General features: G+C 49.8%; 1 protein-coding gene across 2 annotated transcripts in view; it reads right to left on the bottom strand.

Annotated features, from left to right (window-relative positions):
- Positions 1 to 13,227, bottom strand: part of LOC128835010 (bifunctional epoxide hydrolase 2-like) — a 97,955-nt gene extending 84,728 nt beyond the window's left edge. Inside the window, exon 1 of one of the 2 annotated variants that reach the window (XM_054024291.1) lies at positions 13,085 to 13,227. In XM_054024291.1, coding sequence (XP_053880266.1) covers positions 13,085 to 13,185 — 101 coding nt within the window. In that variant the 5' untranslated portion in view covers positions 13,186 to 13,227. The remainder of the gene's footprint in view (positions 1 to 13,084) is intronic. The other variant, XM_054024292.1, reaches the window with a different exon arrangement.
- Positions 13,228 to 15,866: the final 2,639 nt, after the last annotated feature.

The following is a 15,866-nucleotide window of genomic DNA, read 5'->3' as shown; positions in this document are numbered from 1 at the left end:
CCTGCTCCATTTCATCTTCTTCTTCCATGTGCCACACTAAGTTCTTAGACACCCTTGAAGATGGCTATGCTTGGAAAGATTTGATCCCTTTTTTTAAAATCGGTGTCAATTTCACCATTCACGCACAAACCGAGGAAGAGTATTTCCATTGAGTGTAGCATAAAAAGTGCTGGTGGAGACCCGGGAGTTTGATTTAAGGATATTTACTTTATATATTTTGACTTGTGATGTGGACACTTGGTGTTTTAACTATGATTAAGCTTTAACAGTTTGAATCTGTCTACTCTCATTAAATAAACGTCTGATCCCCCTCTAGGGTTGCCAACTTTCTAATCGCACAAAACCAAAACACCCTAGCCCCACCCCTTCCCTGAGGCCCCACCCCCCACTCACTCCATTCCCCCTCCCTCAGTGGCTCACTCTCCCCCACCCTCATTCACTTTAACTGGGCTGGGGCAGGGGGTTGAGGTGTGGGAGAGAGTATAGTTCTGGGCCAATGGGAGTGTGGAGCCGGTGCTCGGGGCAGGGGCAGCACGCGGAGCCCCATGCCCTTCCCCGCCCCCCCACCTAGGAGCCAGACCTGCTGGCCAGGGCACAGGGCAGTGCCAGGACAGGTAGGGACAAGTCTGCCTTAGCCCCAACCAGCACCACAGACCAGACTTTTAATGGCCTGGTCAAAAACTGGACACCTGATCACACTTTTCCCTATCTGCAGAAAAGGACCTGTGGATTACAGAGGACAAGAAGCTGGATATGAGTCAGCAGTGTGCCCTTGTTGCCAAGAAGACTAATGGCATATTGGGCTGCATTAGTAGGGGCATTGCCAGCAGATTGGGGGAAGTGATTATTCCCCTCTATTCGGCACTGGTGAGGCCACATCTGGAGTATTGCTTCCTGTTTTAGGCCCCCCACTACAGAAAGGATGTGGAAAAATTGGAGAGTTCAGTGGAGGGCAACGAAAACGATTAGGGGGCTGGAGCACATGACTTACAAGGAGAGGCTGAGAGAACTGGGCTTAGTCAGTCTGCAGAAAAGAAGAGTGATGGGGGATTTGATAGCTGCTTTCAACTACCTGTGTTGAAAGAGTGAAGGGGGGTTCCAAAGAGGATGGAGCTCGGTTGCTCTCAGTGGTACCAGAAGACAGAACAAGGAGCTATGGTCTCAAGTTGCAGGGGGGAGGTCTAGGTTGGATATAAGGAAACACTATTTCACTAGGAGGGTGGTGAAGCACTGGAATGGGTTCCCTAGGGAGGTGGTGGAATCTCCTTCCTTAGAGGTTTTTATGGCCCGGCTTGACAAAACCCTGGCTGGGATGACTTAGTTGGGGTTGGTCCGGCTTTGAGCAGGCGGTTGGACTAGATACCTCCTGAGGTCCCTTCCAACCCTGAGATTCTAGGATTCTATGAGCCTCCTTCCCCGATTGTCTGAGCCGCCCTCAGTTCCTTGCAATTGTGAACATTAAAATTGAAAAAAATGCTTAAAAATACACATCAGTGTTATCGAAGTGATATAAAGGTTAAAGCTGAATTCTGCCAAGCATCTACCAATGGCTCCAACACTGCAACGCAGCAGCACCGGAGCACCCGGACGCATTGTGCCTATGGAGAACAAAACGCCTCCCGGTGGGCAGAGGCCGCACAGCTGCTGCAACGCCCTTTGAAAGGGCGAGTTCACGGGATCCACCCTGCTGCCCAGTGCAAGGTACCGAGCCAGGAGCAAGCGCCCTGCTGCCCACCAGCGTTAGGAGACTCCAGCCCGGCGCTGAGGGGTTTCCATGGACAGTGGCTGCACGCACAACCTGTGTGGGGACGCATGGCTCAGCACAGCCTTAGCCCGGAGCTTGTGTAACCCACACACCTCCTGGGTGTGATGTTCTGGCCCATCTAGTAGCACTGAGACCACTTAAAAAGAGAAATTAATGCGTCTACTCTACAGCCTTAGCAAAGAGCCAGGTGGCTTTTAGCTCATGTGGTAGAGGCTCATGCACTAAGCTCCAGAGGCCACAAGTTTGATCCTGCCCACCAGCGACCGGGGTCTGTCAGCGTTACACTTGCCCCCTCCAGACACTGGGAGATCATTACACCTCCCTTAGCACATTCAGCTCTCGACTTTTGGGCAAAGATTAACAGCAGTGGAGGAGGGCTAGGCCTGCCTGAAGTTTGACCCAAGAGGCAACAGGTTTAGAGCGATGGCACCTCAAAATTCTCAGTGTTCAGGGGTCTCCTCCACTCAGAACCAAGCTCTCTGAAATTTCTGAGGTTACAGCGTCAGCTCCATCTGGCATCAGTTCCCTTTCTTGCAGACGTGCTGGGGCAGGGCCTCTTGTGGCCACATGCTGTTCTGCCATACGGGAGTGCAAGTTGCCAGGACCAGGGGTATCAGAACAGGGATTAGATTTAAGACAGTAACGGCTGAAGCCATGTCAGAGCACGTTCAACTTAATTCGTTTCCCCGAAGGTAGAGCAAGAAAAACAGACAGGGCAGGAGAGTGCGTGGATGACATTCATCATAGCCACGCCATGAGAGGAAAGGCAGCCCTGTCGTACCAAGATGGCTTGTCCTCATAGCTTGGAAACTGGACTGGAGCTCAGGAGATCTGGATTGAATCCTGGCTCTGCCAAGCACTCAGTGGCCATGGCCCAGTTCCTCATCTGTGAAATGGGGATACTTCCTTTCTCCCACCCTTTGTCTTATTTACTTAGCTTGCGAGCGCGTCAGGGTACGGACTGTATTACTACGCGTATGTACAGCTCCCCAGCACAACAGGGATCTGATCTCACCTGGGGTGTCTGGGTCCGACCATAATATGAAAAATATAAAAAACATGTCCAAAAACGTAAAGTTAACAAAATCATCTTCTTACCATCTCCATTTAGAGCTCCCGTGTGTCGATTTCTGAACCGTGGGGCAGCGCAGGAGGACAAGTTAAAGTTAAGCTCCCCCCGCCCCCTAATTTGGCATCGGTCAGTTTTTAACCAGTGATCATATTGACTGGAAAACTTGCTTTTTGATGTCCAACTGTACTAACCAAAGAGGCTGCTAGGGTGTAGGTGGGCTGAAGTTTCACACTCCTGCCAATGGATTCTACTTCACCGCAGGGCTAACAGATTCTTCTTCCATGCATCTGCCACCAATCTGATCAATCCTGTATTAACAGAACATTGAATGGTGTATACCAGGGGTCTCAAACTCAAATGACCACGAGGGCTGCATGAGGACTAGTGCATTGGCCCGAGGGCCACATCACTGACACCAACCCCTTGCTGCCCCCAGCCCCGCCCCCACTCCATCCCTTCCATGAGGCCCCACCCCTGCCCTGCCTCTTCTCTGCCCCCATTCCAACCCCTTCCCCAAAGTCCTCACCCCAACTCTTCCCCCTCCCTGCCCCCAGGGGGTGCAGGAGGGGTGCGGGGTGTGATGGGGGCTCAGGGCAGGGAGTTGAGGTGCAGGTGTGCAGGGTACGGCAGGGGCTCAGGGCAGGGAATTGGGGTGTGGGCTGCAGGAGGGGTGAGGGGTGCGGCAGGGGATTGAGGTGCAGGGTGCGGCAGGGGGCTCAGAGCAGGGAGTTGGGGTGTGGGTTGCAGCAGGGGGTTGGGGTGCAGGGTGCAGTGGGGGCTCAGGACAGGGAGTTGGGGTGTGGGCTGCAGGAGGGGTGAGCGTGGGGTTCTTTCGTGGGCCCGCCAAACTCCCCATGCCCCCACATCATTTGAGTTTGAGACCCCTGTCTTAGAGGGTGTTTATCTGGGAGTCAACACATGACTGGACTGGAAGGAGCAAGCTTTATCTTCATGGCTGCCACCCCATCTCTTCCTGGGACCCCAGAATCCACCATCACATCACTGGGCCTTCATTGTCCTGACCTGAAAGGGATCCTGACCAGACTAGGCCGGGCCGGGCCACAGAGGAGGAGCCAGATGACATCACCACCTCCAGACGATTCAGCTGAACCCTGAACATCTCGAATAGGAGACTTGGGTTCTAATGTTTCCCCTTCCCCCTCTCTCACCTGCACTACCAAAAAAAAGTCATTTTTCTGCCCCATCTTATTGCTCCTCTTTCCTCTCTTTTTGCCTTCTGTGTAATGAGAGCCTGGCTTAGCCACCAAGACGCCAGTCTGTGCCTCAGCACAGAGTCTGAGCTGACCGGACACAACAGGCAACATCTCAAAGGGCCCAGCGCTGAGAACCGTTTGCCAGGTTTTAGATGGCTGACTGGACCACGTGCTGGGTCTGCATTTCTCCAGCAGCGAAGCTGCAAGGGAGAGTCAGCCCAGAGACAGAAGCTGCGTTTTCTATCTTTGCTGCTGTTGTGTGGGTTTCATTTTGTCTTACAACAAACGGCTCTGACTCCTAACAACTCCAGCCCATCAAAACTAGACTTTTCTCCAAAAGAGGACAATTAATAGCATCTTTAAATCCCATCTAAGATTGCCAAGCAGAGGTCCCCCCACCATACTCTACACAGCGAAAGAGAACAAGAGATACCGTTACAACAAAAGTCTCAATAATTCATGTTTCAAATGCTTTAACTGCCCCCCCCCCCCCCCCCGCCGCCTTTTCTGCATCTGGAAGAAAATATTTTTGATGGCGGTTTTTACAATGGGAGTCGCTAGCAGTAACTTGTCCTGAAACCCCAAACCACATTGAATTGGATAGTGTAACAGTGAGCAAGGGTTTTATGAACATCTTCTCCCTGGCTGGGCCCAAGGCAGACTCCTAACCCCACGAGCTCTCTTCTCACCCGAAATGCAGATGCCTTGTTCAGGTGAGGAGAAGAAACACTGCGCCGAGAATGGATAATAAGCCCAGCTACTGCAAGAGGAGCAAACAGAACAGGAGTACTTGTGGCACCTTAGAGACTAAGGAATTTATTTGAGCATAAGCTTTTGTGGGCTACAGCCCACTTCTTCGGATGCATAGAATGGAACATATGTTGAGGAGGTACGCCCAACCCAGTTGCTTCAGCACAGCATCCTACCCCTTAGGGCTACATTCGGGCCCCAGGGTAGCGCCGATGAATTCTGTGAGCCCTCCAATACCTCAGAGATAGGTGCCTATAGAAGAGTGGTAATGAGAATTTAACCCTTCAAGCCTTGAAAAAGATGCCTATAGTTACATGTATAATGAAGCCAGCCATGACTATGTTAACCGTTAGGACACTGGGGCAAAATTCCTCCCAGGTGATAATCCCAAAGATGAACGTACGCCCAGGTATTTAACAAGATTGTATTTCCAGTCAGCTCTTCTCTCATCTGCTTTCCTATGCGTCACCTTTTGCCTTTACGGCGCATTTGCTGAATAGCAGACTAAACATACTGGGTGCTTTTTACAGTTTGAGTTCTGTGTGTAACCTGGCAAAAGAAAGCCTGGAAAGAACACGCCCCCTGCTTCCATTATTAATTTATTTCATAATGGCATCTCACACTTATTTTTAAAGGAAGCATCTTAACATGCACGCGGCAAGATTTTTTTTTGCCGAAGAAAGAGATTCTTGAAGTACCATGTTAAAAGCTCTACCACAAAAAAAAGAGACTTTACTGATAGATCTTTGTTATCTTGAATGAAGAAAGATTCACTTGCGGGCAATCTTGAAACAAAATGAAATGTACTATTTTAGGGCAAAGCTGTTTTCCAATTTAGTCTTACTTTAAGAAATGGGGCCAAATCAGAGAAGATCCATCTTTTCACTTAGAAAGTCGAGTTAAGATCATTATCTTGTCCTTCTGACAGATAACTTAACCGCAAGAGATGTTTGGTTACCACAACCCAGATATAATTACATACGGCATAAATCCCCCTGCAGTTGCATCTGGATCCAGTAGTCTTCCTTCTATGGTGATTGTTTGCACACCGTAAATCAGCTGTCAAATTCATCCCAAGAGCTGGGCTACATTTTAGCAGAGAATGAAGCGTTCACCGGCTGTGCATGAATACACACAGCTGGGAGCTTTAGGATGAAAGGTGTGAGAGAGAGAGAGAGAGAGACACACCCTGGAGCACTAGAATCATAGAATATCAGGGTTGGAAGGGACCTCAGGAGATCATCTAGTCCAGGGGTCGGCAACCTTTCAGAAGTGCTGTGCCTAGTCTTCATTTAGTCACTCTAACTTAAGGGTTCACGTGCCAGTCATACATTTTAACGTTTTTAGAAGGTCTCTTTCTCTAAGTCTATAATATAGAACTCAACTATTGTTGTATGTAAAGTAAAGAAGGTTTTTAAAATGTTTAAGAAACTTCATTTAAAATTAAATTAAAATGCAGAGCCCCCCCAGAGTGGTGGCGAGGACCCGGGCAGTGTGAGTGCCACTAAAAGTCAGCTCATGTGCCACCTTTGGCACGCGTGCCATAGGTTGCCTACCCCCTGGTCTAGTCCAATCCCCTGCTCAAAGCAGGACAAATCCCCAGACTTTTTTTTTTTTTTTTTTTTTTTTTTTTAAAACCCCAGTTCCCTAAATGGCCCCATCAAGGATTGAACTCACAACCCTGGATTTAGCAGGCCAATGCTCAAACCACTGAGCTATCCCTCCACTAGGCCTGGTGCAAGACCTAAGGCCCAAACCATAGTCAGCAAAGTCAAGCCCTTGGTTTAAAGCAGATGCTAAGAAATTTACTGTCCTATACACAACCTTGGCAAGGGCACTGCTAATGTTGCAAAACACGGGCACTCCTAAGAAGCAACAGATCCTGGAGATGTGTGTGAACACACTCCAAAAGATTAACACAGGTACATCTGACCTATCGCAAGAAAAAAGGGTTTTACAGATGGTATGAATAGGGATATTTTGCCCAAGGCACCTGGAGCAAGATACAAGGGGAGGTAACAAGCAGATGTCATGAAACACGTAATGTGGTACATAAGTTGTTTGTAGGAGAAGCTAGCCACTCTCGTTCAGCAAAGTTTACCAGATGGTGACAACCAGCAGTAAGGGTAACCTATAACATGGACGGAAGGTACCGTGTAGTAACTAATTATGTGAAATGAAGGCCTCGTTTGTGATGTCACCACTCCAAATTTCTGGATCAGAAGGGTAGCTGTGCTAGTCTGTATCCACAAAAACAACGAGGAGTCTGGTGGCACCTTAAAGACTAACAGATTTATTTGGGCATAAGCTTTCGTGGGTAAAAACCCCACTTCTTTAGATGCATGGAGTGAAAACTACAGATGCAGGCATTATATACTGACACAAGAAGAGAAGGGAGTTACCTTACAAGTGAAGAACCAGTGATGACAAGGCCAATCCAGTCAGAGTGGATGTGGTCCACTCCCAATAATTGATGAGGAGGTGTCAATACCAAGAGGGAAAGTTATTTTTGCTTCAGTCCCCCAACCTGAAGCAAATACTCACCAGCAACTGTACACACCACACCACAGAAACACCAACCCAGGAACCAATCCCTGCAACAAAGCTCGTTGCCTACTCTGTCCCCATATCTACTCTAGCGACACCATCATAGGACCCAGCCACATCAGCCACACCACCAGGGGCTTATTCACCTGCACATCTACTAATGCAGAGATGGGCAAACTACAGCCCGCGGGCCCCTCCTGCCCCGGGAGGCTCGCCCCCGGCCCCTAGCCTGCTGTTCCCCCTCCCCCACAGCCTCAGCTCGCCCCACAGCCGGCTTTGAAGGGGAAAGCACCGCTTCTCTCCAGCCGCTGGCTGTGCGGCTGCCCCTGCTCCTCTTGAGTCGTCCGGCCCGTGCTCGCAGGGCTGCATTCCGAAAGGGGCTTTAGAGCTGCAGGCCAGGGCCCCGGGGCCCCCTCAGCCCAGGGCCCTGCAGGCCCTAAAGGCCCTGTGTTCCGAGTGGCCCTGCCTGCGGGTGGGGAGGGAAGTGTGTGTGGGGGGGCAGCTTCCCCGCTCGCTCGCTCCCAGAAAGTCCTAAGCGCCACCAAACAGCTGTTTGGCAGTGGGAGAAGCGCTGGGAGGGAGGGGGAGGAGGCGGAGAAGAGGGACTTGTGCAATGCTCCCTTATAAAGTCAGCCAAATGACATTATAAGGGAGCATTGCACAACTTTAAACAAGCACGTTCCCTAATGGAGCAGCGACGTAACTTCAAAACAACATTAAGCAGGAGGACATTAAGTGAAGAGTTACTGTATTGGAAAGCTGTTTCCCTTATGATAGTTTTTTTTCCCCCCCTCTCTTCCAGCTTTTTCTCTGAGTACAGTATCGCTCCCAAACTGAAGTGTGATTTCCCCCACCCCTATTTGTTTAAGTCTTCTTGTCAATTATCAAATACAGCCAGGGCTCCCTTTGCTACCCCCTAATAAAAGGGGATGGGGGTGAATGAATTCGTTCAAACAATACACTCTTTTTCTGCACTAGAACTTCCCCCAATCATTGTAATTTAATTTGGCTTTCTTAAAAGCATAAGGCACATATACATCAACCCCCTAACTTCAGAACTGTCTCACTTCGCAGCACAGACCCTGACAGACACGTGAAAGCTACAGATTTAGGCCACAAATCTAAATTACTAAATCTGAATGTGGAATGAAGTCCTGCAAACTAGGATCCCACATTGGCCCCCAGCCAGAAACCATGACTCCCACCAAGGAAGAGACCCGATATGACACCAGATGGCCCCTAAGATGCAACAGTTACCACTCCCTTCCCATCTCCTGCAAGTGCCCTGCACTCCTCCATCCAGGACATATAAGCATTCTGATTCCCTAACAAAAGCCCTTTGGGACAAGATATATGGAAATCTGGAGCCTCCCACCAAGCACCTTGCGCTGCTCTATCCAGGAGGAAAAGGATCACAGACTGAGCCGGTCCATTGTCAGGGGGCACATATTCGTAGTGTGGCCTGTAGAGTCTGCGGGGAACTATTATTGTGCTTCGTTTGACAATCAACCTGGCCGGGGGCCTTCATCCCTTATCGGAGTCTGTGGTCATTGGGAGTTCTCTCAGGCTTTGCTGTGTCAGCGATCTGCAGAGCCGGGGCAGCACACGGAGGGAACATGCACCCAGCCAACTGTTACCATCGAACAGAGCAGAGCACCACACCGGTAGCATCTGACGACACTTCCTAAGCGTAGTTCTTGTCTCTACTGAATTTCATCTTGTTGACTTCAGACCAAAGCTCCCATTTGTCAAGGTCATTCTGAACCTCCCCCCACACGCCCTGCAACCCCCCGCACCCGAGGGTACACAGGTGCTCTGAACCTCCCCACACGTCCTGCAACCCCCCGCACCTGAGGGTACACAGGTGCTCTGAACCTCCCCCCACATTCCCTGCAACCCCCCACAACCCAAAGAACACAGGTGCCCTGCAACCCCGCACACCCCACAGTACACGGGTTCCCTGAACCTCCCCCCACACACCCTGCAACCCCTCGCACCCCAAAGTACACAGGTGCCCTGAACCTCCCCCCACATGCCCTGCAACCCCCTGCACCCCAAAGTACACAGGCAGGGATTTCCCCACACCCCCCCTGGATTTCCCCAACACCCCCCCCCCCCAGTTTTGTGATAGCTACATGCAGTGTTGCCAATTTAGTGATTGTTTGGACATTTGAATTGAAATTGAAACATTAATACATACACCTCTACCTCGATAGAACGCTGTCCTCGGGAGCCAAAATATCTTACCGCGTTATAGGTGAAACCGCGTTATATTGAACTTGCTTTGATCCGCCGGTGTGCGCTGCCCTGTCCCCCCGGAGCACTGCTTTACCACATTATATCCAAATTCGTGTTATATCGGGTGGCGTTATACGGAGGTAGCGATGTACTTTAAAAGCATATAAAGTGTATGATAAAATACGTGCATCTGAAAAAGTATAATAGATTTGAAAAGTATGTACATAGACTAGCTTCCTTATACAGGTGTTGTTTTTATGACAATGTCAGTGCATTCATTTCGGTGATGTTGGCCAACCGAATCATTTCAAATGATGATTTGTAAGCGAAGTCTAAATGAGCTCTCCCTGACAGCCAGTGATGAGCTGGGGGAAAGGCTTCAGGGCCAGATTGTATTTACAGTCACACCTAATCTACCTAAGTATCCGGCAAACAGAGCTGTGTTGCCCAAGTGATAGATTTTGGCTGGGGTTGGGTTACAAATCACCTGAATGCCGGGGGGGGGGGGGGGGGGGGGGGAATAAAATGTTGTTATTTTTATTGTATGAGTAAAGGGCAGTAGAATTGTACTTATCTGTGCTGATTGAGGGCATCAGGAGAGAGGGTGGGAACAGGTGTTTTGCTTGATGGTCTGCCCGAGTCACAAGTACTATTTGACCTGCCCCTCTCCACTGTTTAAAGACAGAGCTGATTAGGCTCCATAGATAGTCTTTTGTTTTCTTAAGTGACCACTAGAGCTGAAATCACTGATAATCAGGTCTAAGTGTTTAGACCTGCTGTGGGACAGTGTTCGTGTGGAAGAGATGGCCCAGTCTGCACTAGCACCAAGGTCCCCCCCCCCCCACAGAGCTCAGCTGAAATCACTGAGAGCTGGATGGAACCTCAAGAGACCAACTCGCAGAGGACACAGTGGCAGGGACAAGCAGGAGGTGATGGCACAGGCCCATTGGCCACAGAGCAATGGAGTGAACGGTGGCACAACGAACAACAGTGGCCAGAGCAAACAGTGAGCAGCTGGAGGAACAAGCAAGGTGCCTTCTTGCCCCCCACCTGGGAGGTGAACTCATGTGAAAGAACCTCTGAACTCTGAGTCTCCACTGACCAAGGACAACACCAGTGAGTGGGGTGAGGCTGTTAAGAATGCTGGAGACACAACACAGTTCATGCGACCAAACATGGCTGTGGCATCCTACTTTCTATTTAAGCAAGAGATACCACACACTACAAATTGGAGGCAATGTTAAGTGCATTGTCACTTGTTAATCCTGAAGTTGAACACTGGTTCTGAACAAGACCAGCAAGTGATCACTATCTTTCTGCAAGAAACTCAACTGACTGGCTAGAAACATGCAGTGCAACAGTGAAAGACTCAACAGTTGAAAAAGTGAAGAACTCTCTCACCACATTCAAAAAATTTGCATACATGGCTGATGAATGCACCGACGCAAATAGACATCAAGTATTAAGTCATTGTGTACATTATCTTGATGTTAGTGGTAGGCTAATAGATGCATTTCTAGGTGTTCAAGTTATAGAAGACACATCGGCTGCATCTGTGACAACCCACATCTTAGAAGAGTTAAATGCTTGTCAATTGGACCCCAAACAGATGGCTGCTTGTGCATTTGATGGCACTGCAAATGTCTCTGGAAGACATGGTGGAGTACAAGCTTTGCTCAGAAAAAAGCGTAACCCTAATCTCCCCTATACACACTGCAGAGGCCATCTACTCCAACTAGCGTTAGTACAAACTGCAGACTCTTCAAAAGACATTTAAAAAGCTATAAATGTTAGGTCTTCATTATATTCTTTTTTCAGCAAGAGTCCAAAAAGACTGAATATCTTGGAAAATATAAAAGATACGCTGGGACTGAAGTTCAAATTAGTCCAACCTGGGAAAACCCTCTGGCTTTCTCATGAGCGATCCTTGGCTGTTGTCTTAAAATTACTCCAGCCATTATTACTGACTTTGGAAAGTATCTACCAAGATGGGATGGATCTAAGTAGTGAGGCTGGTGGATTACTTTTGCTACTATGTTTAGAGAAGACTATTACCATTCTCTCTCTCGTAAGTCTACTGTTGAAACCACTTGGGTCATTAAACAATGCCATCCAGGTATCTGCTACAACACTAGTAGATCTTTGGATCAAAGATCAAAGTAGCTTGTTTTGCTGGACAATCAGAGAGATATCCATTGAAAAAGTACTGGAAGAAGCAAAGACTTCACTCCAGAAGTTGACTAATGAAGGCATTTATTTTGAATCCTTAAGTGAAGGGACAAGAAGTATTTGTTAAGACAATTGAAAAAGTACAGACTTGATTCTTAAAAATCTATAACAGCGACTTCTAGATTCTACTCAACTACGTAGCTTTTACAGATCCCTGTCCTATAAAACACTAACAGTTGAGTGAAGTGAGACACTACCAGCAATGGGGATGCCATGTGCTCAGAAAAGAATAGAAAATTTGAACACTGAGTGCAATATCATACGACGAATGAATGAAGATTTTACTTCAACTTCTTTTTTATCATCACTAGTGGCTCCACCCAATCTTTATGCTATATTTCCTGAGATGAAAGAAGTAGGAATTCATCTCTCTTGCTACTCCAAGTCACAACAGCTACAGTGGAGTGTTCTTTTTCCATCATTACATAGAATTTTGTGTTCTGAAAGAAGTCATCTTCCTGATCATGTGAATGAACTAATGAGCATATCAACTGAAAGAATGGAAGTACTGGACACATGATGAACACGTTGCATTCAAGAAGTTCATTAAACAGAGTTGTGCAAAATTATAACAAGAAACCAAGAAGGATGTAGATGTAGAGCTTCATAGAAGGCTTGAGTAGCCAAATTTAGTTTGTGGGATTTCAATCATGAAACAGCTTTCAGTTTTTACTATGATGCCATACAGCCCACCTTCACCCTCACAGTCTTACCCCTCATCGGCCTCTCCCATAAATTCAAACACACACACACACACACACACACACACACTTCAATTCCTGGGGAAAACACTGTACACAGGTGTCCTGAACCTCCCCCCACACACCTGCAACCCCCCCGCATCCCAAGGTGGCCTCTATCCCTCACCCTAAGGTACAAAGTTGCCCTGGACCATCCCAAATGCACAACCCTGCTACCCCACGATGCTCCGAACCTTCCCCCCAAATGCCCATCACCCCCCACCCTAGATACAAGGGGGCCTTGATTCCCCCCATATACCCTTCAACCCCCCCCAACATACAAGCTGCCCTGCACACCCCCCACATGCCCTGCACGTACCCGCCGCCACAGTGCCCTGAACCCCCCCCTCCCCGGCGTCCCACAACCCCAACCACACTCCCTGAGCCGTGCAGGTGGAGCAAAGGCTGGAGAGCTAAGAATGCAGTACGGGCGACCCCGAGGCACACAAAATTAACCCATCATTTCTATGGGCTTCACTGCCCCGGCAACCCGAGAAACACGCTCGGGCGGGCGGGGACTAGCGCCTACCTGGGCAGGTGCAGCGACGCCTCGTAGCGGCCGAAGGCGCCCAGCGGGCTGGGGGTGAAGAGCACCCCGCCCAGGTCGAACAGCACCAGCCGCCTCGCCATGACCGCCGCCGGAGCCGCTCTGGGGAGCCGCGGCCCCTCTATGGGGGGGGGTATAGAGCGCCGGGCCCCGCCCATCAGCGCCGCCTGGCCACGCCCCTTCACGGGCCACGCCCCTTCTGGCACTCCAGCCCTGCCTCGAGAACCAGGCTCCTCTGGGTCCTAGAGCCCGTTGCAGGCGCCCTGGTCTCAGGAGCTGAGACCCTGCCCTGTGGGTGGTTTGGTGCAGTGACATCACAGCAGTATAAGCCCTGGCAGGGGGCGGGGCTCCTTAGCAGGGCACGTGCATGGGGGCAAACGGGGCAGAGGCGTGTAAGGGGCGATGGGGCTTGCTGGGCTGAAAGGCCTGTTGGTGGGAAGGGCTGGGGTTAAGCTGCCCAGGCCAGCGCAGGCAGAACATAAGACCGGCCGTACTGGGTCAGACCAAAGGTCCATCTAGCCCAGTAGCCTGTCTTCCGGCAGTGACCAATGCCAGGTGCCCGAGAGAGAATGAACAGAACGTGCAATGGCCAAGAGCATGGGGACACCCAGAGCATGGGGCTGCATCCTTGACCATCTTGGCTAATAGTCCTCAATGGACGTATCTACTTCTTTTTTTCACCCCCTTATAGTTTTGGCCTTCACAACATCCCCTGGCAAGGAGTTCCACAGGTTGCCTGTGCGTTGTGTGAAGAAATACTTCCTTTTGTTTGTTTTAAACCTGCTGCCCGTTAATTCGGCCTAAGAAGAGAAGCCTCATCAGATACCCCAAGGCCTTGTGGGAGTGGTTTGATAACCACACAGGTCCAGTGTACCCCAGAGTTCTGCAAGAAGGGAACTGTGGGAGCTTTGGCAGTTTGGTTGCTATGCAGCATCTAAGCAGCTGGACCCCATTTATGGATAAGAATTATTAAAAAAATTATGTAAATCGTGAATATTAATGCTTAATTATGGACACTCTCAAGGCCACATATGGATAGAGGCAGCTGTTGACCTCATTATAATCAAGGTAAACAATCAGATCTGTTGTATAACCATACTATTGCCATAAGGAAGGGTATAAAATACCATGCCCAGTTCCTGGGTTTGTCAGGTCCTTGAGCCAGTCTAAACTGAATCAGGACCTTTCTTCTGATGGGCTCCACTTACTTTCCCCTTCTATTGTTGTTTCCAATGGTCTCCACAACTTGTATGAGCAATGCAGGGATCTACTTTACTGCACTTGCCTAAGTGTACTGATCCTTTCCTAGGATTTCAGTTAGAATATCAGGGTTGGAAGGGACCTCAGAAAAAATCATCTAGTACAACCCCTTGCTCAAAGCAGGGCTAATCCCCAGACAGATTTTTGCCCCAGATCCCTAAATGGCCCCCTCAAGGATTGAACTCATAACCCTGAGTTTAGCAGGCCAATGCTCAAACCACGGAGCTCTCCCTCCCCCAAAGTTAGTTGGATTTGTAGTAAGTAATGTTTCTCGGTTTGTTTCAGCAAATCCCATGTTCTCAGTTAAGTAGCCCCCTAGGAAAAGACGCTGTTAGCAGATAGTGCCTGTTGCACGCCAATACATAATCTTATAAGTGTAATAATTGTTCAGGTTACAGGTGGCTACTTGCCCCTCCATCGGGCTGTGCCGGCCTGGGGGCGGGGCCACACACTGTCCCGGGGGAGATAAGAATGAGTCCCACGGGGATGCAGGATATGATAGCCCCTCCCCACCAGGGAACCCCATGAGGTGACCCCCCCTCCCATCCACATGGGTAGTGACTTCTTCAGGACACCAGGGTCCCCCACACTGCCCCCCCTCCACAGGGCCACAGTCATCACCCAGGACACTGGGATCCCCCACATGCAGCACTCCTCCATTCACATCAATGAGCCCCCCAAGACACTGAGATCCCCTCTACACAGCCCTCTCCATCCACAAGGGCAGCAGCTACCCCCCCCCCACCCCCGGACACCGGGATCCCCACACAGCACTCCCCTATCCATAAAGACAGGGACTCCCCCCAGGACACCAGGGTCCCCACACACAGCACCCATCCATCTACAGGGCCACAACGCCAACCCAGGACACCAGATAAAACAGCACAGAGCCCCAACCACAGGGGCAGTGACTCCCCTTAGGACACTGGGGTCCCCACACAGCCCCCCCATCCACAGGGACAGAGATCCCCCCCGCAGGATCTCTTTCGACCTGCATCTAAAGAGCAACAGCACAAATACACAACCCTAGTTCCACACTGCACTCCATGCCGAGCAGCTGTTCCTATTGGACTCTTAACCATCAATGAACAGGGCAGCCAGGAGACCTGGGCTCTATTCCCATCTCTGCCCTGCTTCTCTTGTGCAAGTCCCACCCTCTCCCTTTGCTTCATCTTCTTTGGCTGTAAAGCGGGGATTATGTTGTTCCCCTGCCTTTGTGAAGTGCTTCGAGATTTGTGGAAGAAACGCCCTGAGTCAGCGCTAAGTCCTGTTATTAGTACTGGCTGAAATCCGGAATTCCTGTGCCTTGGGAAATTCAGAAAGTAAACATGAAACTCATGGGCACGAAAGCGCACAATTGTGAAACTTCCCATCCAATGGGAGAACTGAGGAGTGGGTGGATGGGTGTGAAATGTTCACTTCAAAAAATCGAAATGACATGCCATTGTGACCTCTTCTAAATGAAACTGACAAGGCTCCCCGAGCTGCCCAAATTGCTGGCCAT

The sequence above is a fragment of the Malaclemys terrapin genome, chromosome 3 (genome assembly GCF_027887155.1).
Source record: "Malaclemys terrapin pileata isolate rMalTer1 chromosome 3, rMalTer1.hap1, whole genome shotgun sequence".
In the NCBI taxonomy this organism is placed as follows: Eukaryota; Metazoa; Chordata; order Testudines; family Emydidae; genus Malaclemys; species Malaclemys terrapin.
The sequence above is the reverse complement of the archived record's forward strand: the minus strand, read 5'-3'. Positions and strand labels throughout refer to the sequence as shown.